At 45.1% G+C, this 26,666-nt stretch overlaps 1 protein-coding gene across 5 annotated transcripts in view; it reads right to left on the reverse strand.

Moving 5' to 3' along the window:
* LOC126442619 (uncharacterized) overlaps positions 1-26,666 on the reverse strand; it is a 140,050-nt gene that overhangs the window by 44,467 nt on the left and 68,917 nt on the right. For 4 of the 5 annotated variants that reach the window (XM_050090704.1, XM_050090702.1, XM_050090703.1 and 1 more), the window contains exons 3-4: positions 14,578-14,779; positions 1,289-1,608 (exon numbers count right to left, since the gene is read on the reverse strand). In XM_050090704.1, coding sequence (XP_049946661.1) covers positions 1,289-1,608; positions 14,578-14,721 — 464 coding nt within the window. In that variant the 5' untranslated portion in view covers positions 14,722-14,779. Of the gene's footprint in view, positions 1-1,288; positions 1,626-14,577; positions 14,780-26,666 lie in introns of those variants that run through there. The other variant, XM_050090705.1, reaches the window with a different exon arrangement.

Here is a 26,666-nt window from a genome sequence, read left to right on the forward strand (position 1 = left end):
ATACAAGACAATGAGCAGAAGGAAGGCTGCTACTACAGTCAATACTGTCAGGTCACGATCATCATTCGGGAAGTGCCTCAGCGTGCTTTCCCACCCTTCCAAACACTGCGTACCTATAAACAGGTGGCTGTGGCCAAACATGATGACAATGAAAATCTCACTTACTATGCTAACGCTGTCTGACACGATTATTAACTTTGTGTATAGTCTCCATTTTCTGCTTTGTTCCGAGGTTGACTTTGAGTAGGAATACAATGCACTTTTTGCAGATATCTGCAAGAAAAACAGAGTCAAATGTTGTGATAATGTCAAAGAAAACTTAAAGGTGCGGGAAATGTCGTAACACGGAATCAGTGACGACAGGAAAGTACTGAATTCAGAGAATGTGACTCCTGATTGTAATGACAAAAATGAATATAAAAAGCAAGAAAATGTAAAATGTGAGAATGTAAACACAGTGGTTTACTGTATTTATTTTCGGGAGTTTAGCATGACATTCACACGGTCACACTTTCATATGCGAGCTGCAGTAGAAAGCCATTTTTGCCACATGTTTCACAATAAAATTACATAGTACCAAAACATATGTTCCACTACAAGCTTGCACAGTAGCATGCACAGTCCCCTCACATACGAGTTGCCAAGTTTCTCATACTGTTGCTACTGCGCAGCAAAAAGTAGAAGAGCAGTAAAAGATGACAGAATATTGCTGATGTAAATGGGAAAGTAATGGGCCCAGAATTGTGCCCTGAGGGATAAACATTTCAAAAACTTCCTCTTCCACAGGCTGTGCATACGCAATCAATCGACAGTGGCATATGTTAAATTATAAGTCCCCATTCTGAAATGACACAGTCTATCCATTAATTTCACTACGAAGCCCCATCTACAGACTAATGTGAAAAAAACTGAGAAACCCAAAATGTGCGAGTGAGACAGGTCTGCCGGGTACTACCGAATCACACAGAACTGAACTGGGCACAACTGTTAAATACAGCGGCACTATTAGCTACGAGTGAAAGTAATTACGTAATAAACGTGACAGAAGATGTTTGAAGACATAGATATGTTTACTGAACTAGACCTAGCTTAAAAGCACTGTAACAATAATTAGATGTCTCCTTAACATTTTGTATCTCGTGTCCCTATGTATATGTAATGGTGAAATATGCCAAATGTCTTTTACATAGTGTGAAAAATACCGAACATACGAGAACAGTATTCGTCGAGCAAAAGTTGGCTCGAGTAAAAGTTAGACATTCGTACGAGGAGAGGTAATAGTACTCACCTCGTTCCACCCACCGACCACTTTATTCGTAAGCACTTTAGGGTGTTCTTCTTGGCATTCAGAAAGTACTTCAGATCATCCGTATCGACAGACATACATCCGAAGTCAATCTCGACCAGTCGGGGGCACCCGTCACCCAAAGGTCTCAGCACACAAGGACGCAGGACGCAAGTCGTCCCCACGTATCTCTCTTGCAGACACAGCACACGAAGGTGCTGCAGACGCGACACCGCCTCTGAAAATTTCTCGGTCTTCAGCAGCTCGTCGGGTGCCGTCAGCACGTGTATCCCGGAGCACTGCTCGACCGAGTTCTTCACCGTCTGCAACCGCACACTTCCTGTAGTACAGTAACACTTCTGAGCTAAGGAGTGGGATACACTGAAACAAAAGAAGCACTATTAATGGTCGTTCAAACAGATGCTTTCTGCCTCTTCTGAAGCACCTGACCAATTTCCAGCAACAGAAGTTGCACAGCAGCTAAACAGATGGCCACAGAGGAAGTCAGTAACTGCGGTGAACGAGAGGAAAGCACCCGCACCGTCCACACTCACCAAACTGACTTCCTATCAGCTAACAGGTGTCCTCCCTTCTGATGACTCCCGAGTCAGTTCGTATTGTCGATGTCACAGCTGCTTGCACCACCGTGTGTCTTTTTTGATCCCAGGAAACACTCTGAATGGCCTACATTTCAGAACAACTGAACTCTACTCTTCTTCCTTGTTGTTAATTGACTATGTGCCACCCCAGTAATCATATATACATTGAGACAAAGTAGTTACTGGGCAAAAGCTCAATGGATCAGAATGGAAATACATTAGTGGAGTTTCCTCAGTTCAGAAGGAGTTTTTCAGTAAAAAATGCTTACTACCCAAAAGGTTCATTTAGGTCCATTATGGTTTATTTAATGTTTTTTTTAGTTGTTTTAAGCTGTAATACGATACCAATGCAACACTTGACCAACATTATTTTAAGAAACAAACTATCACATACAAAAATGGCATTAAATGTGTGATTACATATGAGTTAATGTGTTAATGTTCAGCATGTGAACAAGAAAAGGTTTAGTAAAGGTTTGAAATTATGTTTGAAGTGTGCTGAAAGTCAATGGCCATCCTATTCATCAAACACTGGAGGAGTATTATTCGGATAACTTTTTTCTGTTTTAAGCAAAATGCAGTCTTTCAAACGTCTCAGTGCTTACGATTAAATGTCTCCCTGGATATCACAAGATATGTTTAATTCAGTTGACGAAAGGAGAAAATATAAAAATCCAGCAAATGAAGCAGTTGAAGGGGAGTACACACATCTAAAAAATGAGATTAACAAAAAATCCAAAATGGCTAAGCAGGAGTGGTTTGAAGACATAGGATACAGAAGTATATATAACCCAGTGAAAGATAGATACCACCTGAAGGAAAGTTAGAGAGACATTTTCAGAAAAGGAAAGCATCTGTACAAATAACAAGAGGCCAGATGGAAAACTAGTCCTAAGCAAGAAGGGAAAGGTGACTGGTGGAGGGAGTATGCAAAAGGTGTACACAAGGGAAATGGACTTGAAGGCAATATTATGGTAAAGCAAGAGGATACAGATGAAGACGAGATGGGAGATACGATACAATACTGCGAGAGTCGAAACGAGGCCCCTAGAATAGACAACATTCCCTCTGAACTAATGATATCCTGGTATGTAAGATATATGAGACAGGTAAAGTACCCTCAGACTTGAAGACGAATATCATAATTCCTATTCCAAAAGAAATCAAATGCTGACAGGTCTGAATATTACCAAACTAACAGTTTCATAAGTTCTGGTTCCAAAATAATAGCACAAATTCTTTTCAGGTGAATCAAAAAACTGGTAGCACTCAACCTCGGGGAACATATTTTTGGATTTCAGAGAAATGTAGGGACACCCGAGGCAATACTGACCCTATGACTTACCTTAGAAGATAGATTAAGGAAAGGCAAGCTTACTCTTATAGATTTTGTAGGGTTGCAGACAGCTTTTGACAATGTTAAGCGGGATACATTCTTTAGTTCCGAAGGTAGCACATGTAACGTGTCAGGACCAAAAGGTTGTATACAACTTGTACAGACACCAGGTGGCAGTTACGAGTTGAGGGGCACGAAAAGGAAGGGAGTGAGACAGGGTTTTAGCCTATCCCCGATGTTATTCAGTCTCTACACTAAATGATCAGTAAACAAAACTACAGAAAAAATTGGAGTAGGAATTAAAGTTCAGAGAGAAGAAATAAAAACTTTGAGGCTTGCCGACGACATTGTAATTCTGTCAGGCAACAAAGAACTTGGAAGAGCAGTTGAACCGAGTGGATAGTGTCTTATAAAGAGAAGATAGGATACAAAGTAAAACAAAGGTAATGGAATGTAGTCAAATTAAATCAGGGGATACCGAGGGAATTAGATTCAGAAACGAGACACTAAAAGTAATAGATGAGTTTTGCTGATGAGGGCTTAAGTAGAGAGGATATAAACTGTAGACTGGTAATAGCAGGAACAGAGTTTTTTAAGAAGAGAAATTTGTTGACATGAAACATGGATATAAGTGTCAGGAAGTTGAAATGTGGTGCTACAGAAGATTGCCAAAGATTAGACGGATAGATCATATAATTAACGAAAAGGTACTGAACAGAACTGGGGAAAAAAGAAATCTGTGGCATAACTTGACTAAAAGAGCTCAATGGTTGACAGGACACATTCTGAAAAATCAAGCAATTACCAGTTTATTACTGGAGGGAACTACTGGGGGTAAAATCATAATAAAATAAGAGAAAGCAGAGTTCACACAGAAAGATTTAGGTTTGTTATTCCTGCACGCTCTTCAAGAGTGGAATGGTAGAGTGGTAGCCTAAGTGTGGATCTATGTTCTCTCTGCCAGGCACTTAATTGTGAATTGCAGAGTAATCGTGTAGATGTCAAAGGCACATACAGAGTGTACATAAAGTCCAGGAATACTTTCAATTATTTATTGTGCAAGAACTAAACATTGTACAGATGTCATACATATTGCATTTTGAAGAGAAACTATGAAAGTTTTTTGTACAAAAATTCGATGTGCAAACCACGAGTGGTTATCAAATTCTTGCCGTACCCGTCCCAGCACGGCATAGTCGACTGTGGCAGTCGCTTCCCGTATTCTCTCCCAGAGCTCTGCTACATCACGTGATAAAGGAGGTACATACACCAGGTCTTTAATGGTCCCCACACAAAAAAGTCACACGGAGTGAGATCTGGCGATCAGGGAGGCCATTTCGTGAAACAGCTGTCCCCTTCTGTAGCACGGCCGATCCATCGATGCGATAGCTCCGTGTTCGGGTACCCACGAACTTCACGACGAAAATGGGGTGGAGCCCCGTCCTGCTGAAAGATGAACGGAAAGTCCGATTGCATTCGAGGCATCAGCCATCGCTGCAACATGTCCGGGTAGGAATGTCCAGTGACAGTGCTCTCGACCAGAAGAATCACCCGTACAGTTTTCGACATGACGAGGCACAAAAAAACACTTACCTTTGGGGAATCACGCTCAAATTCAATGCCTTTGTGTGGATGCTTTGTAGCCCAGATTCGACAGTTATGCCTGTTCACTTTCCCATCAGTGTGAAAAGTAGCTTCACCGCTAAAAATTTAGCGATCAACAATGCCATCCGCATTCTCATTCAGTTGTTGCAACTGTGAACAAAACTCAAAATGCTCATCTTTGTTGTCGCCATTGAGCTTCTGCACTAACTCCAATTTGAACGGTTTCACAGACAGCTTCTGTCGCAGGACTTTCCGCACTGTCATCGGAGCCATTTCGAGTTCACGGGATGCGTGACCTACCAATTTCTTTGGACTGCTTACGAATGTCCCTCGTATGTGCTCCACATTCACTTCACCCACACTGGGACATCCGCTCGTCTTGCCGGGCACAAGAAATCCGTCTTAACGAATTTGCTGTGCCAGCGGTAAATAGCCTTCCTTGTCGGTGGCTTCTTACTGTACTCGGTTCTAAACATCTGTCGAACAGCTGTAGCACACTCGTTTATGTCGAACTCCGACACAAAGAAAGCTTGCTCTGCACCTCAACTCACCACATTTGCGACTAGTGCCAACTATCGGCAAATTACCCAACTATGCTGTGGCGGTATATGTGAAAAAAACTTTCAGGTTTTCTCTTCAAAATTACATATGTATGATACCTGTACAATGTTTAGTTCTTGTGCAATAAATTATTTGAAGTGTTTTTGGGCTTTATGTACACCCTGTATATTGCAGTTATTTCGAAATGACGGAGCCTGCACAGGACAGAATAACTGTAGTGTGAAGAGCTGCATCAACCAATCTTCAGACTGAAGACATCAACAACCATATCTCCTAATCTATCTGTGCTATGTGTGGATACTGTCTGCAAAACATGTTGAAAATAGAGTTAGTAGTGAAGAAGTAATAGAGTAATGCCTGATGTGGATGTTTCACTGCATGAACAGTGAAAATGTGATAAGTGATGAAATTTTTTCCTTTCATTATTTTGTGTGCGTGTGCGTGTGTGTGTGTATGTGTGTGTGTGTGTGTGTGTGTGTAAGTATACAGTCTGGGTAATTTGTGTGCTGTGTGTTATGCAGCCTCAAGATGTGCACAATTTTGAACTGTAATACTTGTTTTATTACATTAAATCTTTGACTTAGGATTATACCTCTCAATGGGTATATTATGACAGCATTTTCTTTTAAGGTCAGACAGTAATTATATGAAGTACCGAAAATCAATTGTTTGTTGCCCCTGTAGGCTATTACGCAGCCAATCTGCAATGGGGACCATTATCGTGTCAGCCATTTAGTGATACGGATTTCAGCAGTTTCAATTAAAGCAAGCAAAAAACAATGCCACAGATATCTCTAATAAGCCAACCAGAAACTGTTTCATCCACAAAACAACACTGCAACCTATTTATACAGAAGCAATGCCAAGCTGGTTATTTCGGCTCCTAATACCCAATGTGAGTATTTGCAAGCACAGGAAAAGTGATGGAAAGGTGAAGAGAAAGCTAACAGTCTGAGCAAACAAGACTTGGTGGCTGCCAGTTCACTGACCCCTTCTGAAGTACACCCAACTCCCACACTCATCCATCCCACGCACCCGCACGCAACTCACTCGCACGCAACCGCCGTCTCGAGCTGCTCGGGCCAGGGTGCAAGCTACTGCTGTGCAAGATGGGAGAAAATCTGGGTGGTGGGAGTAAGCTGGGGGCAGGAATGGGAAGGGATGGCAGGATAGAAGTGGGGGACGGTAGAGTCCTGCTTGTGGGAGCATAAGGGACAGGCTGGGTGTAGTAACCAAAACCAACTGCGGGAACGCCTTCGGCTGCAGATCGGAGCCGCCAGGTGGGGAAGCCGCCGGCGGTGGAGCACGCAACACCGGGTAAACACGAGGACGAGTCGGACGACAGACCAACGACAACCGACAACAACCGACCACGACCGACTATGACCGACACAACGAGGAAGAGATAAACAACGGGGGCTTGTAGAAACCACAACACCAAACACCGACAGTAAATCCACTCAGAACCAGAGCCAGGCAAATGTCAACAACGAGCAATGACCAGAACGCAGTACTGCCGAGAGAGAAACGAAATCCAGAGTGAGTACCAGACTGGCCGGACTAGGGCAGAGCGGGTACCTGTATACGAAACCGGAGAGAGCGGCTATTGGCCGCTGTCTGCGGTGGTACCCTTGCTGCGCGAGAGCCGCTGCGCGGAATAGCCGCCGCGGACGTGGAGTCCTCTACGGGCTGACCACGTCCATTTGTTCTGGTGCGTGTTCGACTTCCACAGCGGGAGGTACTAGAGTGGGGAGAGGGTAGGGCAACTAGGTGCAGTCGGCAGATTAGAGAAGGGGCAGGGGGTGGGAAAGGAGAGTGGAAAAGGAAGAAGTGCAGTGCTGAGGGGTAATGAGGAAGGGGACAGGCGGGTGAAGGACAATGGACAATAACTAATGAAGCTTCAGCCTGGGAGGGTTATTGGTACTCGGGATGTATTGCAGGGAGAGTTACCACCTGCAAAATTCAGAGAAACTGGTACTGTTAGGAAGGACACATGTTAGGAAAGATCCAGATGGCACAAGCAGTGAAGCAGTAATTAAAATGGAGAATGTCCTGAAGAGCAGCCTACTCAGCAACTGTGGGGTCCAGCCGTTTCTCGGCCACAGTTTGCCGCTAGTGGTTCGTGCACACAGACAGCCTGACAGTTGTCGTGCCTACTTAGAAAGCAGCACAGTGGTTGCGACTTAGCTCATAAATCACACGATCGGTTTCACAGGTAGCCCTGCCTTCGATGGGATTAGGTAATGCTTGTGACCGTAATTTCATTTATTATCATCCTTTGCATCATTTACATGATATAGGAAATGTCATAATACTGTCCAGGATATGCACAGCAGAATATTACAAATTTCTATCAAACACATAAAATTAACATTGTATAATATGTTGAAAATTAAAACATGCTCCTTTAACATGTACCATATGTGATGAATTTATATATATTTAGTACATTTTCGAAAACATATTGCACATAATTTAGAGTTAAAAGAGTATAAAGGAGACATGGAATTGACAATGAGAACAACATGATATTGACAATACAACTATCAGTTAGTGACTTAAGGATTCGAAATATTCCTCTATGCTATAAAAACATTTATTTAGCAGATACTTTTTTAATTCCGACTTAAATTTTCCTTCATCTTCTGTTCCCCTGATGCAGTGTGGCAGAGCATTATAGAGCACCCCCTGTTAACTTCCCACAATTTCTTAAGCTTGAACCTTGCCTCACCGTAATTTAATCCACAGCGGCTCACATGTTTTTGAGTTTTTGTTTTCCTTGTTCTTTCTACATGCAGATTCTTACAGATATGTGTATTGTAGTCATGAAGATCTGAATTTACACGTAAACTACTCGAGTGTGTTCTTGTATGCAGTATGCTTTTTAATATGTGCAAAGATGGTACTGTAAGTATGTTTAGCGGCATGAACAAGGGATTGCAGTGTGTTTGTGGAGAGCTGTGTCTAATAATTCTAATGGCCCTTTTCTGTAATTTAAAAACCTCTCTCAAGAGACATTTAGTTGTACCCACAATGTTATTCCATAGGATATAATAGAATCGAAATACGCCATATACACTAATCTTGTACACTCTGCACTGCAAACTCTGGAAATTATTCTCAGTGCAAAACATGCTGAACTGAATTTGTTTGGATATGTATGTGACACGGGCTTTCCAGCTCAAGTGTTGATCAATGTACATGCCCAAAAATTTTGTACAGCGGACTTTCTGTCTGTCTTATTACATAAAACCACTGTTGCACCCTCTTCACAACTTTTTCAGCTGTACTGAACAAGGATTTGCTGTCATCACTTATAATTATGCTTGTATCATCTGCAAATAACATAATTTTTGATGATCTGTTCGGCCTTTCAATGTCATTTATATAGATTAGGAATAATAGGGGGCCACTATCTTATGCGTATCCTCATTTTTGAATAATGGTTTAACCTTAGAAATTTTCAGCCTTTTGGGGAACTCACCTTCACTGAATGATAAATTGACAATATCTACCAGTGGTTCCAAGATTTGTGAGCCGACTTTTTCTATTATTGTCACTGACACTTCATCCAGTCCTGCAGACATTTTAGATTTCATACTGTTAATTACTTTCAATATTTCATATGTATTAGCGGGACTTCTTATCATGCTACTGACTACTTTTGGTGCTGTTGTTTGGTAAGGCTCTTGCTTAATTTGTCAGGTACACTTAGAAAGTAGTTGTTAATGTAATTGGGCAAGACTTCCTTCTTTATTTCAATGTTATCACTAGATTTAAGTACAATATCCTGGTCTTTAGAGCTTTTTCCTATTTCTCTTTTAACAATTTCCCATGTGGTCCTTGATTTATTGTCTGACTTCCTTATTAGTCTATCATTACTTAATACTTTTGCTAGATTAATTATCCTTCTATATGCCTTTTTGTAGTTACTAACATATTTTTTTAAAAGTAATGTCGGTATTGGTTTTCATTTCAGTGTTTAGTCTTTTCATAGTCTTGGAAGAGTTTTTAATGCCAGACGTGAACCAAGAATTTGTGTGTGTATGGCTAGATGAGTTGATTTTAACTAATCTTTTTGAAAAGCACATCTCAAAATCTGCCATGAAAAGAGAGAGAGCATCTGTATCAGTTTGTGACAATACTTCTGCCCTAGATTGGTTAGTCAGTGTGATACCAAACTGGCTGCAGTTTTCGGGAGAGAAAATTCTCTTATACATGTGATGTACTGTTTTTGTATGTATTGGAACTGTGAGCACTTTAATAATAAGTGCATTATGATCAGATATTCCTAGGTCAATATTCAAAACTTCTGTATCTGGGCTTTCTATATTTGAAATTATATTATCTATGAAACTTTTTTGAAGTGTTTGTTACCCTTGTAGGACTGTTTATGTTAGAATATAGGTTGAAACTATGTGAAATATTGAGGAATTTAATTTTAAATGAACTACCTACCAACATATTGACATTGAAGTCCCCACATACAATTACTGATGTCTTCTCATCATGTAAGAAGCTCAGCAGTTCTTGAGTCTACTTAAAAAAATTCTGGGTCATCACATGGTGATCTATACACTGACATGACTGTTATTTTCCTATTTTTTACACTCATTTGCACTGCTGTTGCCTCAAAATGTTTTTCTATGCTCAGGAGTTCAGCTTCGGGTCTGTTTTTCACTTTAATATCTGATTTTACATAAATGCAGACACCCCCATTCTTGGCTTCCTTCCTATAAAAATGATCAACCAAGGTATACGGGGAAATATTAATGTATTCTAATTCATAATTTTTGCACCAGTGCTCTTGATTACAAATGCAATCAACACAATATTCACTGGCCTCAATCTCGAGATCTAGAATTTTATTTTTGAGACACTGTATATTAAGGCTAAGTAATTTTAAGATGTTGCAACTTGGTTGAGAGGACCTCTTCCTTGTATTGTCCAGTGTCAACGGTTTCTTCATATTGAGGCTGGGTACCAAAAATCCCTTAGGGACAGAGGTTTCATGCATCTCGTCTTTCTTTCTTCTGTATGTGTCGCAACTTTGATGCGACTCGCTGGCCGTAAGCACATTTCTTGCTAGTGATGCTGCTGTATAGTCTGTAGCTGTTTCTGATACTGTTGGAGCTGTTGTGGAGGCTTTATTTGCCTCAGCTACTTTTGTGGCAAGTGAAGATTCTAGTGCTGGATCTGTTGCCGGTGAATTAGTTTCATTTTTATGTTAGAGAATTTCAGTTGCTGTGATGGGTGGTGGTAGTGGTATGGTACGGATATTCTTGTCTTCAACTGCTAACACTGCATTAAGTATTTCTCGACTAATGAATGCTTTTCCAAGTTTATTTCTGTGTAGCTGGTAAAATGACTTCTTTCTGAAGACAGTACATTCACATGTGTGGCATTCGGGAAGCTTCGGCATATTTTTTCAAATTTTCTATTAGTAACAGCGATTTCTTTGTTGACACAAGATTTTTACATCAGATTGTGTCTTTGTGGTATACTTGCAGTATAGAAGTTCACATTTGTAATTTTCTGTAGAGTGCTTCTTAGTGCTCTTGTGGGAAGTTTACCCTCATTCCTATAAACGTCATTAGCACCCCCAATTATTAAACAGTTTCTTCCGGGCTCCAAAAAATGCTCACAGTGTTTTAGAATTTCACTCAAGGGAGCCCCTGGTTTTGTCATTCCACTAACTTTAAACACAGTTTGCGTGTTACACATGATACCAGCTAAGCCCTCTCCATGACTGTCTGAGAGCATGTAAATATCTTCTTTGTTCTTCTTACTTGTGTTCGTCACGTTCTCACAATACGTATGTTCACTGAAAATTATAGTACCGGTACTTCCTCGCTCGTTATTACAAGACTTCGTACTCGACTGGTTTTTAAACTCTGCATTTGGTGAAAGTACTTTGTTTCTTTCGCTATTTTCACATCTTTTAGACTCGTCACAGGTTTTTTGCCACTGGGAGACTGAAGTTTTTCTCTTTACGGTTAACACGAGGGAACTTTTTAGGCCATATGAAGTTATCATTTGGCCCATTTACAAAAGTGTCACTACACTCTGTATTGACTCCTATCACTTTTTCAAGCTTTGTACGTACAGTTTGGCTGACAAGATCGTATTTTAATGAAGCAGTCACACAGCCTTCTCGATATTCCTTTCGCAAAAACAATAAATCACGATAACTACAGTGCACATTCCCACAGTCGCAAGTCGCATTTCTTTCTTCTAAAGTATTTAAACATTGTCGACGGATCCATTTTTGGGACCGTGGGCATAATTTAACACCATTTCTCACCTTCTTACTACATTTTACACACACAGGATTTAAAAACTCTAATTTTCCGCGGATCTGTCGAGTAGTACGTCTATACGCGGCGCCACCATCTCAGTACGTAGATGGTGATGGAAGAACATACGGAACAGGTCTCACATCTCGTTTTTTTTTACACAGATACGAGCTAGAGGCGTAGTCGCATTTCTTTCTTCTAAAGTATTTAAACATTGTCGACGGATCCATTTTTGGGACCGTGGGCATAATTTAACACCATTTCTCACCTTCTTACTACATTTTACACACACAGGATTTAAAAACTCTAATTTTCCGCGGATCTGTCGAGTAGTACGTCTATACGCGGCGCCACCATCTCAGTACGTAGATGGTGATGGAAGAACATACGGAACAGGTCTCACATCTCGTTTTTTTTTTACACAGATACGAGCTAGAGGCGTAGGGTAGGGAGCAGAGGCCATCTAGGGACGGACGAGGATATCGCGTACATTCGGTGGACAGCGGAATACCAGCTTGGGAGGGATAGTGGGCAAGATGTTCCTCAGCTCGGGGCACGGCGAGAGGTAGCCGAAACCCCGGCAGAGAATGCAATTCAGTTGCTCCGGTCGTGGGCAGCACCGAGTCACGAGAGGAACGGTCCTCTGCGGTCGGACAGTGGGACTCCGGAAGGTGGCGACTGACCGGAGAAATAAGGCACGGGATATCTGTTTCTGCAAGAGGTCGGTCCGTGAAGGCGTCAGCGGGAGGCACTGCTCGTCACTACAGATGCGACGGCCGGGAGTGGCTGGGCTGTTCAAAGGGGACAGGGGTTTCTCTGTACGGAACGGGTGTCAGCTGTGCCTAAGTGGAGGTACTGCTCGTGGCCAGTAAGTTCCGTGTGGTTAGAGGTGCCGAAGTAGCAGCGCTCGAGGTGGAGGACAATATCGAGGAAGGTGGCTTGTCGGGTTGAGGAGTACCAGATGAAAGTTGGTCAGGGTGACAGGAAGGAGGTTGTAGATCTGGAATTTTTCAGGTGTAGCATTCAGTATTGGCTACGCTGTGGGCATCGGGAATGTTAGTGTAATGGGAGGGGGCACCAATAGTGACGAGCAGGCACCGTGCAGTAAAGGAACTGTGGAGAGTCTGAGGAGAAAATGGTCGGTGTCTTTAAGATAGGAGTGTAGGTTGTAAGTAATAGGCTGAGGGTGTTGTTCTACAACAGCAGAGATTCTCTCAGTGGGGGCACAGTAACGGTGGGTGGTTCAGTTCGTGGAGCATATAGAAAGTAGGAGTGCAGTGAGTGGGGGAGTGGTGGGGGGGGGGGTCGGAGGAGGAGGAGGAGGAGGGAGGAGGAGGAGCAGGAGGAGGAGGGAGGGAGGGAGGGAGGGAGGGAGGGAGGGAGGGAGGGAGGGAGGGAGAGAGAGAGAGAGAGAGAGAGACTGAGACTCTGGGGAGAGGTTGTGCAAGATTTGAGGAGAGTCTGGAGACCCTGCTAGATTTCTAGAACGGGGTCAATGTGGGACGGTTTGTGGATGAACAAATCAGACAGCTGGTGGAGCCCTTCTGCCACGTAATCCTTGCAGTTCAAAGCCACAGTGGTGGAGCCTTTGTCAGCAGGTAGGCTTGCAAGGTCAGGATCAGTTTTTACATGGTGGATTGAGTTCTTTCTCCAGATGGAAAGTTAGTTTACACATCGAGGAATTTGGGGAATGACGGTGAAGCGAGGTCCGAGCTTAAGAAATTCTGGGAAGTTAACAGGGGGTGAGTTGGGGGCAATGGGAGGGAACTGAGTCGGCCAGGTCCGACATTAGTCTTTGGTCGAGTCTGGTGGGTAGGGTCGGTAGCAAACAATTTTTTCCACTGCAGAGACCAGGAGAAGGAGAGAAGTTCCTTAAAAAGTCCAGCAGGACTGAACTTTGGAACCAGGCAAGAGGTAAGTCCTTCAGAAAGGACTTTCTGGGGCTAAGTCTTTCGGAGGAAAGATCACGACTGTGTTTCGGGTCTATTTAGGTTCTGAATTCCGGACGGTGGTGGAAGGGAGTTTTTGAGGGCGGGGTAAAAGTACAACATTAGCAAGACAGGGTTTCTCAGCTACGAGGCGACGTGTGGGACGTTCGGAGGTTTTTGTAGAGGTGGTACAGAGTTGCCGAGCGTGCTGTCCGACACGACATTCTTCATTTTAATGACTGCTTCACAGCCTGTGCCACTTGGTTCCTTCCTACCACCACCAGCTTTTTCTGAACTGCACAGCTGGGAACTCTCGCAATATATCCTATGTTCTCGTAACTCTCCTCGCCACAACCTCTGTCGATAATTGTCTTTAACCCACCTATCCTATTCTCTGTCCCCACTCCAGCACTACACAGCCTTCGATTCCACCAATGCACCCACAGTCCTTTTACTTCTCTCCTTTCCCGCACCCCCCTCTCCCCAACTCCCCGCTCTCTGTCTAACACCCCGGCTGCACCTAGCTGCCCTGCCATCTCCCCTCCTCATTCCTGTATGTTCCCACAAGCAGCACTTTATAGTGTCCCCCACCTCTACGTGCTATCCCTCCCATCCAGTCTCATCCTCACCCCCTCTACCCAGATTGTTTCTCCCATTACATGCAGTTGCTCACAATCTGGCCTCGGCAGCCTGAGACAGTGGGCATGTATGTGAGTTCTATTTGCATGCGTGCATGTGCGGTGTGTGTGTGTGTGTGTGTGTGTGTGTGTGTGTGTGTGTGTGTGTGTGTGTGTGTGTGTAATCCAGAAGGAGGCCTTTCAGCCGTAAGTTTACTTGTTCAGCACTTTTTGTTTTATCTGAGACTCAGCATCTCCGTTATACGGTGAATAGCAATCTATCAATAGCAATCTTGTCATTACTCAATCCCGGATTTCCCATCTTTTAATAAAAAGAATGTAACACTTACCGAATAGCCGAGCTTCTGGGCGGCGTGCAGGCGGAGATCTGCGAGTCTCCGGCATTTGTCGCAGAGCACGTCGATGACGTGGGGGCTGACGGTGCACCACTTGTGTACTTTACGCAGGTTTCGGGCACTGCGGAAGAAACGCATCGCCTCCCGCTCGGTCCTGCCGCTCTTACAGTTCTACGAGTTGCAGTGCCTCGAGACCCTGTGGAATAGCAATATGTCGACAGTTCACTCCTGAATAGTATCTCCGACTGGCAGGACAGAGAATTTGTCAACACACTGTGGCAGTCTATTTTAGCACCCACAATCGAAGTGCTGTCCCGTGCGAAACCAGAAGTGAACAGATAGGAAAACCAAACAATAACAAACACAAGCACAAAAATAGGGGGGGTGGGGGGGCATATCAGCACAAATGTTAACTTTCAAAACCAGTGGTTCTGATGTTGATGGGAAGGAAGGATCATTAATAGTAGTAATTTCACCTTTATAAGGCATCCATGGAGAAGAAATAAAAACTTTGAGGTTCCTGATGACATTGTAATTCTGTCAGAGACAGCAAAGGACTTGGGAGAGCAGTTGAACAGAATGGACAGTGTCTTGAAAGGATAGTATAAGATGAACATCAACAAAAGCAAAATGAGGATAATGGAATGTAGTCGAAATAAGTTGGGTGATGCTGAGAGAATTAGATCAGGAAATAAGACACTTAAAGTAGTGAAGGAGTTTTACTATTTGGGGAGCAAAATAACTGATGATGGTCAAAGTAGAGAGGATATAAAATGTAGACTGGCAATGGCAACGAAAGCGTTTCTGAAGAAGAAAAAATTTGTTAACATCGAGTGTAGATTTAAGTGTCAGGAAGTCGTTTCTGAAAGTATTTGTATGGAGTGTAGCCATGTATAGAAGTGAAACATGGACAACAAATAGTTTGGACAAGAAGAGAATAGAAGCTTTCGAAATGTGGTGCTACAGAAGAATGCTGAAGATTAGATGGGTAGATGACATAACTAATGAGGAGGTATTGAATAGAATTGGGGAGAAGAGGAGCTTATGGCACAACTTGACTAGAAGAAGGGATCGGTTGGTAGGACATGTTCTGAGACATCGAGGGATCACCAATTTAGTATTGGAGGGCAGTGTGGAGGGTAAAAATCGTAGAGGGAGACCAAGAGATGAATACACTAAGCAGATTCAGAAGGATGTAGGCTGCAGTAGGTACTGGGAGATGAAGCAGCTTGCACAGGATAGAGTAGCATGGAGAGCTGCATGAAACCAGTCTCAGGACTGAAGACCACAACAACAACAACAAGGCATTTATGAGGTCTGTATCTTGGCTGAGGGTCTCCCTGGGTATTTGTCAGGATTATTGTGGGCATCGGGTCCACGAAGTACAGAAATATGCGAACTACAAGTTATTAGCCATCACCACTTTATTTCTATGAAAACATTTATAATAACGTGCTTGCTACACCGACCTGTCATAACATGTGACCTCCTATCATGAACAAATATAGATTTGTCAATACTTCATTGTGAGTTGAGAAAGACACGATTCTGCATCAGAACCACGTGCATCGGCAACTGTTGTGCCTGTGGAGGCAGCCAGTGACGCGACACAACTCCTGTGCATGTGTGTGTGTGTGTGTGTGGGGGGGGGGGGGGGGGGAGGGGGGGCTGCAATGTGAGAATAAAATTGCTGAAAACCAAAGCGTAGGTTGAAACGACTGAAGGTTGTTAGACAAGGAGACATTATAATCTCCATCATTCTTTCCGAGCCATTTTGGACACGGCTTATTGAACTGAGTAGGTTTGACTTAACAAGTCTACGTAAGTTTTGTGAAGAAAACACACATTAATGCAATTGATATCTCACAAGTTATCTGGTACAGATTAAAAATGTGGTGTTGGCCAGTACTTACCTCAGCTCAGTACAGCCGATAGATACAGATAAAACAGAACTGAAAATTTACATTCCTAGCTTTCGGAACTTTGTTCCTTCATCAGGGAGGAGAGAGGGGAAAAAAGGGAAGAAGGGAAAGTGGATTCAGTTACTCACAACCCACGTTATGAAGCAACAGGGAAAGGTAAACAGGGAGGGTAGCAAGGATGGAGGCATGGTTGTCAGAGGGAAGCCAAAGATATTCTACTGTAAGTACTGTGCCAGCTTCAAACCAAAGAGGATGCATACAGAAGTAAAGAGGTATACAGTATAAAGATAAACACAACTATGTAGGATGAAAAGATGCGTGAATGGCTAAAGAGGAAAGGGAAAGAGGAGAAGACTGAAGAGTGAATGGGAGTGAGGTTGTTTAACGTAGGTTCAGTCCAGGGGGATGGCGGGTTGAAAGGATGTGTTGGAGTGCAAGTTCCCATCTCCGCAGTTCAGAGGGACTGGAGTTGGGTGGGAGAAGCCAAATGGCACATACGATGTAGCAGGTTCCTAGGTCCCTAGAATTATGCTGGAGGGCATGCTCCGCTACTGGGTATTGGGCATCTCCTAGGCGGACAGTTCGTCTGTGTCCGTTCATGCGCTCAGCCAGTTTGGTTGTTGTCATGCCGATGTAAAAGGCTGTGCAGTGCAGGCATGTCAGTTGATAAATGACATGTGTAGTTTCACACGTAGCCCTGCCTTGAATTGTGTATGTTTTACCAGTAGCGGGGCTGGAGTAGGTGGTTGTGGGGGGATGCATGGGGCAGGTTTTGCAGCGGGGTCGGTTACAGGGGTAGGAACCGCTGGGTAGAGAAGGTAGTCTGGGAATATTGTAGGGTTTAACAAGGATGTTACGGAGGTTAGGGGGGCGACGAAAGGCAACTCTGGGTGGTGTGGGGAGAATTTTGTCAAGGGATGATCTCATTTCAGGGGTTGACTTGAGAAAGTCATATCCCTGGCGGAGTAATTTGTTGATGTTTTCGAGGCCAGGATAATATTGGGTGACAAGGGGGATGCTTCTGTGTGGTCTGGGGGTAGGAACATTGTTGTTGGACGGGGAGGAATGTATTGCTCGGGAAATCTGTTTGTGGACAAGGTCTGCAGGATAGTTGCGGGAGAGGAAAGCACTGGTCAGGTTATTGGTGCAGTTGTTGAGGGATTCGTCACTGAAGCAGATACGTTTGCCACGAATACCTAGGCTGTAGGGAAGGGAGCGTTTGATGTGGAAAGGATGGCAGCTATCAAAGTGAAGGTACTGTTGTTTGTTTGTGGGTTTGATATGGACAGAGGTGTGGATGTGAGCTTCAACAAGATGAAGGTCAACATCCAGGAAGGTGGCTTGGGTTTTGGAGAAGGACCAGGTGAAATTCAGATTCGAAAAGGAGTTGAGGTTATGGAGGAAATTAAGGAGTGTTTCTTCACCATGAGTCCAGACCACAAAGATGTCATCTATAAACCTATACCAGGCCAGGGGAAGCAGCTGTTGGGTCTTCAGGAAAGCCTCCTCCATGCGGCCCATGAAGAGGTTGGCATAGGAGGGAGCCATCCTGGTTCCCATGGCCGTTCCCCTGATTTGTTTGTAGGTCTGGCCTTCAAAAGTGAAGTAATTATGGGTGAGGATGAAGTTGGTAAGTGTGATAAGGAACGAGGTTTTTGGAAGATCTTCGGGTGGGCGTTGGGAGAGGTAGTGCTCAAGGGCAGAGAGACCATGGGTATGTGGGATGTTTGTGTAAAGGGATGTAGCATCTATGGTGACAAGAAAGGTTTCAGGTGGGAGAGGAGTGGGAATGGATTTGAGGCGTTCTAGGAAGTGGTTTGTGTCTTTGATGTAGGATGGGAGTCTGCGGGTGATAGGTTGTAGGTGCTGGTCTACCAGAGCTGAGATACGTTCGGTTGGGGATTTGAAGCCTGCTACAATGGGACGGCCAGGATGGTTCTCTTTGTGGATTTTGGGTAATAGGTAGAAGGTAGGGGTACGTGGCTCAGGTGGAGTGAGTAAGTCTATGGAAGCCGTTGTGAGGCCTTGTGAGGGACCTTGGAGTTTTAGGATTTTTTGCAGCTCAGTCTGGATGGAGGGAATGGGATCCTGGGTAACAGCTTTGTAGGTTGAGGTGTCAGAGAGTTGACGCAGTCCTTCTGCCACATACTCCACACGGTCAAGTACGACAGTTGTGGAGCCTTTATCCGCCGGGAGGACGACAATAGAGCGGTCTATTTTCAGCTCCTTAATGGCACGGGATTCAGCTGGGGTGATGTTGGGAGTTGTCGGGATGTTCTTCAAGAAGGACTGGGAGGCAACACTGGATGTGAGGAATTCCTGAAATGTCTGCAAGGGATGGTTTTGGGGGAGGGGAGGAGGATCCCCTTGAGAAGGCAGTCGGAACTGTTATAGACAGGGTTCAACACTGGGTCTAGTACTTGGGGGCTGTGTTTGGGTAGTGAAGTGATATTTCCAGTTGAGGTTCCGGGTGAATGAGAGGAGATCTTTAACCAGGGCAGTGTGGTTGAATTTAGGTGTGGGGCTAAAGGTTAAGCCTTTTGATAGAACAGATGTCTCTGGAGGAGAGAGGGATCTGGATGAGAGGTTTAGGACTGAATTGGGACTGGTGATATGTAGCATTTGACTGTGGTTATAGTTGATATTTGGTCTGTGTGGGGTATGTGCTGGGATGGGGAGATTGAGTAGGGTGGCTAGGCTGGGTTTGTTGGCTATGAGGGGGGTTTGATGAAGGTTCTGTTGTGGTTGGTGTTTGTGAGGGATAGGGAGAGGGACCCCACTTCTTAGGTGTTGCACTAGCACTGTGGATAGTTTTTTCAGGTGGTGTGTGGCATGGAACTCAAGTTTGCAGCTGGCTTCTAGGATGATGTTCCTCAGTGTGTTCTCCAAGCAAGGGTTTGAGAGGTGGAGGACTTTGAAGAGAGATAGGAGCTGTTGGGAGTGGTGGTTACATGAAGTAGTGTAGAGATTCAGGACAAGTTGCGTAAGGGCTAAGGATTGAAGGTTGTGGAAGTCCAGGAGAGACTGGTGGAAGGAGGAATTGCACCCGGAGATGGGAACTTTTAAGGTAAGCCCTTTAGGGGTAATTCCAAAGGTTAAGCAGGACTGGAGGAAAAGTATGTGGGATTGCAGTTTGGCTACGGTGAATGCATGTTTCCGGAATGAATGTAAATAATGTGGTATAGGATTAGGGTACATAGTGGGTAACTGGTGGGTAGGGAAATTAAATAACTAAAGTTGAGATAGTAATCATAAGAAGGAGTAAAACACGGAGGGAAGGACGAGAAGGAAAGAAATTGTGTTGGTAATGTTCAATACCAAAGGAAGACCACTAAACAAGAAAAATACGGAAAAAGTTGACCAGACCAAGCAAGTATGTCCAGATCAGGGGAAAAAGAACACACGTAGCTCAAAAACAGAGATAGCGAGTGGCGAAAAAAGATCGCGCGTGCCGCAAAAGCGATCGCGCGTGCCGCAAAAGCGATCGCGCGTGCCGCAAAAGCGATCGGGCGTGCCGCAAAAAAGATCGCGGGTGGGGCAGAAATGTCCCAAAAAATTTTTCTTGTGGCAGAGAAAGATAGCCAATGGCACAAAAATATCGCCAGCAACAAGAAATCGACGGAAATGGATGATACTGGTAGGTGTGGAAGAGATTGTTGGCAGTGATTGTTGGCTGGGAAACAGCGAATAACGAACGTTAAAACTATGGAATGTTGAATAAATAAATAAATAAAAAGAGAAGAGGACTATAAACGGAACAAGATAATAGGAGGAAGATGAAACTAGCACAGTTGGTGACGAAAATATTTATTTTTGTATATATAAAACACTGAAGAAGAGAAAGTGTTAAGATGACAGACGTAAGTGATAGCTAACAAAAGGGACAAAACAATGAAGGATGTGGACCATATAGGTGATCTAAATAATTAATGGAAAACCTCATATAAGATGTGAAACAAATACTAACAAAGAGATAGAGGGGCTGGCCAGTACTTACCTCAGCTCAGTACAGCCGATAGATACACATAAAACAGAACTGAAAATTTACATTCCTAGCTTTCGGAACTTTGTTCCTTCATCAGGGAGGAGAGAGGGGAAAGAAGGGAAGAAGGGAAAGTGGATTCAGTTACTCACAACCCAGGTTATGAAGCAACAGGGAAAGGTAAACAGGGAGGGTAGCAAGGATGGAGGCATGGTTGTCAGAGGGAAGCCAAAGATATTCTACTGTAAGTACTGTGCCAGCTTCGAACCAAAGAGGATGCATACAGAAGTAAAGAGGTATACAGTATAAAGATAAACACAACTATGTAGGATGAAAAGATGCGTGAATGGCTAAAGAGGAAAGGGAAAGAGGAGAAGACTGAAGAGTGAATGGGAGTGAGGTTGTTTAACGTAGGTTCAGTCCAGGGGGATGGCGGGATGAAAGGATGTGTTGGAGTGCAAGTTCCCATCTCCGCAGTTCAGAGGGACTGGAGTTGGGTGGGAGAAGCCAAATGGCACATACGGTGTAGCAGGTTCCTAGGTCCCTAGAATTATGCTGGAGGGCATGCTCCGCTACTGGGTATTGGGCATCTCCTAGGCGGACAGTTCGTCTGTGTCCGTTCATGCGCTCAGCCAGTTTGGTTGTTGTCATGCCGATGTAAAAGGCTGTGCAGTGCAGGCATGTCAGTTGATAAATGACATGTGTAGTTTCACACGTAGCCCTGCCTTGAATTGTGTATGTTTTACCAGTAGCGGGGCTGGAGTAGGTGGTTGTGGGGGGATGCATGGGGCAGGTTTTGCAGCGGGGTCGGTTACAGGGGTAGGAACCGCTGGGTAGAGAAGGTAGTCTGGGAATATTGTAGGGTTTAACAAGGATGTTACGGAGGTTAGGGGGGCGACGAAAGGCAACTCTGGGTGGTGTGGGGAGAATTTTGTCAAGGGATGATCTCATTTCAGGGGTTGACTTGAGAAAGTCATATCCCTGGCGGAGTAATTTGTTGATGTTTTCGAGGCCAGGATAATATTGGGTGACAAGGGGGATGCTTCTGTGTGGTCTGGGGGTAGGAACATTGTTGTTGGACGGGGAGGAATGTATTGCTCGGGAAATCTGTTTGTGGACAAGGTCTGCAGGATAGTTGCGGGAGAGGAAAGCACTGGTCAGGTTATTGGTGTAGTTGTTGAGGGATTCGTCACTGGAGCAGATACGTTTGCCACGAATACCTAGGCTGTAGGGAAGGGAGCGTTTGATGTGGAAAGGATGGCAGCTATCAAAGTGAAGGTACTGTTGTTTGTTTGTGGGTTTGATATGGACAGAGGTGTGGATGTGAGCTTCAACAAGATGAAGGTCAACATCCAGGAAGGTGGCTTGGGTTTTGGAGAAGGACCAGGTGAAATTCAGATTCGAAAAGGAGTTGAGGTTATGGAGGAAATTAAGGAGTGTTTCTTCACCATGAGTCCAGACCACAAAGATGTCATCTATAAACCTATACCAGGCCAGGGGAAGCAGCTGTTGGGTCTTCAGGAAAGCCTCCTCCATGCGGCCCATGAAGAGGTTGGCATAGGAGGGAGCCATCCTGGTTCCCATGGCCGTTCCCCTGATTTGTTTGTAGGTCTGGCCTTCAAAAGTGAAGTAATTATGGGTGAGGATGAAGTTGGTAAGTGTGATAAGGAACGAGGTTTTTGGAAGATCTTCGGGTGGGCGTTGGGAGAGGTAGTGCTCAAGGGCAGAGAGACCATGGGTATGTGGGATGTTTGTGTAAAGGGATGTAGCATCTATGGTGACAAGAAAGGTTTCAGGTGGGAGAGGAGTGGGAATGGATTTGAGGCGTTCTAGGAAGTGGTTTGTGTCTTTGATGTAGGATGGGAGTCTGCGGGTGATAGGTTGTAGGTGCTGGTCTACCAGAGCTGAGATACGTTCGGTTGGGGATTTGAAGCCTGCTACAATGGGACGGCCAGGATGGTTCTCTTTGTGGATTTTGGGTAATAGGTAGAAGGTAGGGGTACGTGGCTCAGGTGGAGTGAGTAAGTCTATGGAAGCCGTTGTGAGGCCTTGTGAGGGACCTTGGATTTTTAGGATTTTTTGCAGCTCAGTCTGGATGGAGGGAATGGGATCCTGGGTAACAGCTTTGTAGGTTGAGGTGTCAGAGAGTTGACGCAGTCCTTCTGCCACATACTCCACACAGTCAAGTACGACAGTTGTGGAGCCTTTATCCGCCGGGAAAATGACAATAGAGCGGTCTATTTTCAGCTCCTTAATGGCACGGGATTCAGCTGGGGTGATGTTGGGGGTTGTCGGGATGTTCTTCAAGAAGGACTGGGAGGCAACACTGGATGTGAGGAATTCCTGAAATGTCTGCAAGGGATGGTTTTGGGGGAGGGGAGGAGGATCCCTTTGAGAAGGCAGTCGGAACTGTTCTAGACAGGGTTCAACACTGGGTCTAGTACTTGGGGGCTGTGTTTGGGTAGTGAAGTGATATTTCCAGTTGAGGTTCCGGGTGAATGAGAGGAGATCTTTAACCAGGGCAGTGTGGTTGAATTTAGGTGTGGGGCTAAAGGTTAAGCCTTTTGATAGAACAGATGTCTCTGGAGGAGAGAGGGATCTGGATGAGAGGTTTAGGACTGAATTGGGACTGGTGATACGTGGCATTTGACTATGGTTATAGTTGATATTTGGTCTGTGTGGGGTATGTGCTGGGATGGGGAGATTGAGTAGGGTGGCTAGGCTGGGTTTGTTGGCTATGAGGGGGGTTTGATGAAGGTTCTGTTGTGGTTGGTGTTTGTGAGGGATAGGGAGAGGGACCCCACTTCTTAGGTGTTGCACTAGCACTGTGGATAGTTTTTTCAGGTGGTGTGTGGCATGGAACTCAAGTTTGCAGCTGGCTTCTAGGATGATGTTCCTCAGTGTGTTCTCCAAGCAAGGGTTTGAGAGGTGGAGGACTTTGAAGAGAGATAGGAGCTGTTGGGAGTGGTGGTTACATGAAGTAGTGTAGAGATTCAGGACAAGTTGGGTAAGGGCTAATGATTGAAGGTTCTGGAAGTCCAGGAGAGACTGGTGGAAGGAGGAATTGCACCCGGAGATGGGAACTTTTAAGGTAAGCCCTTTAGGGGTAATTCCAAAGGTTAAGCAGGACTGGAGGAAAAGTATGTGGGATTGCAGTTTGGCTACGGTGAATGCATGTTTCCGGAATGAATGTAAATAATGTGGTATAGGATTAGGGTACATAGTGGGTAACTGGTGGGTAGGGAAATTAAATAACTAAAGTTGAGATAGTAATCATAAGAAGGAGTAAAACACGGAGGGAAGGACGAGAAGGAAAGAAATTGTGTTGGTAATTTTCAATACCAAAGGAAGACCACTAAATAAGAAAAATACGGAAAAAGTTGACCAGACAAAGCAAGTATGTCCAGATCAGGGGAAAAAGAACACACGTAGCTCAAAAACAGAGATAGCGAGTGGCGAAAAAAGATCGCGCGTGTCGCAAAAGCGATCGCGCGTGCCGCAAAAGCGATCGCGCGTGCCGCAAAAGCGATCGCGCGTGCCGCAAAAGCGATCGCGCGTGCCGCAAAAGCGATCGCGCGTGCCGCAAAAAAGATCGCGCGTGCCGCAAAAAAGATCGCGGGTGGGGCAGAAATGTCCCAAAAAATTTTTCTTGTGGCAGAGAAAGATAGCCAATGGCACAAAAATTTCGCCAGCAACAAGAAATCGACGGAAATGGATGATACTGGTAGGTGTGGAAGAGATTGTTGGCAGTGATTGTTGGCTGGGAAACAGCGAACAACGAACGTTAAAACAATGGAATGTTGAATAAATAAATAAATAAAAAGAGAAGAGGACTATAAATGGAACAAGATAATAGGAGGAAGATGAAACTAGCACAGTTGGTGACGAAAATATTTATTTTTGTACATTCATGGAAATGGAAAAAAGAACACATTGACACCGGTGTGTCAGACCCACCATACTTGCTCCGGACACTGCGAGAGGGCTGTACAAGCAATGATCACACGCACGGCACAGCGGACACACCAGGAACCGCGGTGTTGGCCGTCGAATGGCGCTAGCTGCGCAGCATTTGTGCACCGCCGCCGTCAGTGTCAGCCAGTTTGCCGTGGTATACGGAGCTCCATCGCAGTCTTTAACACTGGTAGCATGCCGCGACAGCGTGGACGTGAACCGTATGCGCAGTTGACGGACTTTGAGCGAGGGCGTATAGTGGGCATGCGGGAGGCCGGGTGGACGTACCGCCGAATTGCTCAACACGTGGGGCGTGAGGTCTCCACAGTACATCGAGTTTGTCGCCAGTGGTCGGCGGAAGGTGCACGTGCCCGTCGACCTGGGACCGGACCGCAGCGACGCACGGATGCACGCCAAGACCGTAGGATCCTACGCAGTGCCGTAGGGGACCGCACCGCCACTTCCCAGCAAATTAGGGACACTGTTGCTCCTGGGGTATCGGCGAGGACCATTCGCAACCGTCTCCATGAAGCTGGGCTATGGTCCCGCACACCGTTAGGCCGTCTTCCGCTCACGCCCCAACATCGTGCAGCCAGCCTCCAGTGGTGTCGCAACAGGCGTGAATGGAGGGACGAATGGAGACGTGTCGTCTTCAGCGATGAGAGTCGCTTCTGCCTTGGTGCCAATGATGGTCGTATGCGTGTTTGGCGCCGTGCAGGTGAGCGCCACAATCAGGACTGCATACGACCGAGGCACACAGGGCCAACACCCGGCATCATGGTGTGGGGAGCGATCTCCTACACTGGCCGTACACCACTGGTGATCGTCGAGGGGACACTGAATATTGCACGGTACATCCAAACCGTCATCGAACCCATCGTTCTACCATTCCTAGACCGGCATGGGAACTTGCTGTACCAACAGGACAATGCACGTCCGCATGTATCCCGTGCCACCCAACGTGCTCTAGAAGGCGTAGGTCAACTACCCTGGCCAGCAAGATCTCCGGATCAGTCCCCCATTGAGCATGTTTGGGACTGGATGAAGCGTCGTCTCACGCGGTCTGCACGTCCAGCACGAACGCTGGTCCAACTGAGGCGCCAGGTGGAAATGGCATGGCAAGCCGTTCCACAGGACTACATCCAGCATCTCTACGATCGTCTCCATGGGAGAATAGCAGCCTGCATTGCTGCGAAAGGTGGATATACACTGTACTAGTGCCGACATTGTGCATGCTCTGTTGCCTGTGTCTATGTGCCTGTGGTTCTGTCAGTGTGATCATGTGATGTATCTGACCCCAGGAATGTGTCAATAAAGTTTCCCCTTCCTGGAACAATGAATTCACGGTGTTCTTTTTTCAATTTCCAGGAGTGTAAATATAAAACACTGAAGAAGAGAAAGTGTTAAGATGACAGACGTAAGTGATAGCTAACAAAAGGGACAAAACAATGAAGGATGTGGACCGTATAGGTGATCTAAATTATTAATGGAAAATCTCATATAAGATGTGAAACAAATACTAACAAAGAGATAGAGGGGCTGGCCAGTACTTACCTCAGCTCAGTACAGCCGATAGATACACATAAAACAGAACTGAAAATTTACATTCCTAGCTTTCGGAACTTTGTTCCTTCATCAGGGAGGGGAGAGGGGAAAAAAGGGAAGAAGGGAAAGTGGATTCAGTTACTCACAACCCAGGTTATGAAGCAACAGGGAAAGGTAAACAGGGAGGGTAGCAAGGATGGAGGCATGGTTGTCAGAGGGAAGCCAAAGATATTCTACTGTAAGTACTGTGCCAGCTTCAAACCACAGAGGATGCATACAGAAGGAAAGAGGTATACAGTATAAAGATAAACACAACTATGTAGGATGAAAAGATGCGTGAATGGCTAAAGAGGAAAGGGAAAGAGGAGAAGACTGAAGAGTGAATGGGAGTGAGGTTGTTTAATGTAGGTTCAGTCCAGGGGGATGGCGGGTTGAAAGGATGTGTTGGAGTGCAAGTTCCCATCTCCGCAGTTCAGAGGGACTGGAGTTGGGTGGGAGAAGCCAAATGGCACATACGATGTAGCAGGTTCCTAGGTCCCTAGAATTATGCTGGAGGGCATGCTCCGCTACTGGGTATTGGGCATCTCCTAGGCGGACAGTTCGTCTGTGTCCGTTCATGCGCTCAGCCAGTTTGGTTGTTGTCATGCCGATGTAAAAGGCTGTGCAGTGCAGGCATGTCA

The sequence above is a fragment of the Schistocerca serialis genome, unplaced genomic scaffold (assembly GCF_023864345.2).
Source record: "Schistocerca serialis cubense isolate TAMUIC-IGC-003099 unplaced genomic scaffold, iqSchSeri2.2 HiC_scaffold_1393, whole genome shotgun sequence".
Taxonomy (NCBI): domain Eukaryota; kingdom Metazoa; phylum Arthropoda; class Insecta; order Orthoptera; family Acrididae; genus Schistocerca; species Schistocerca serialis.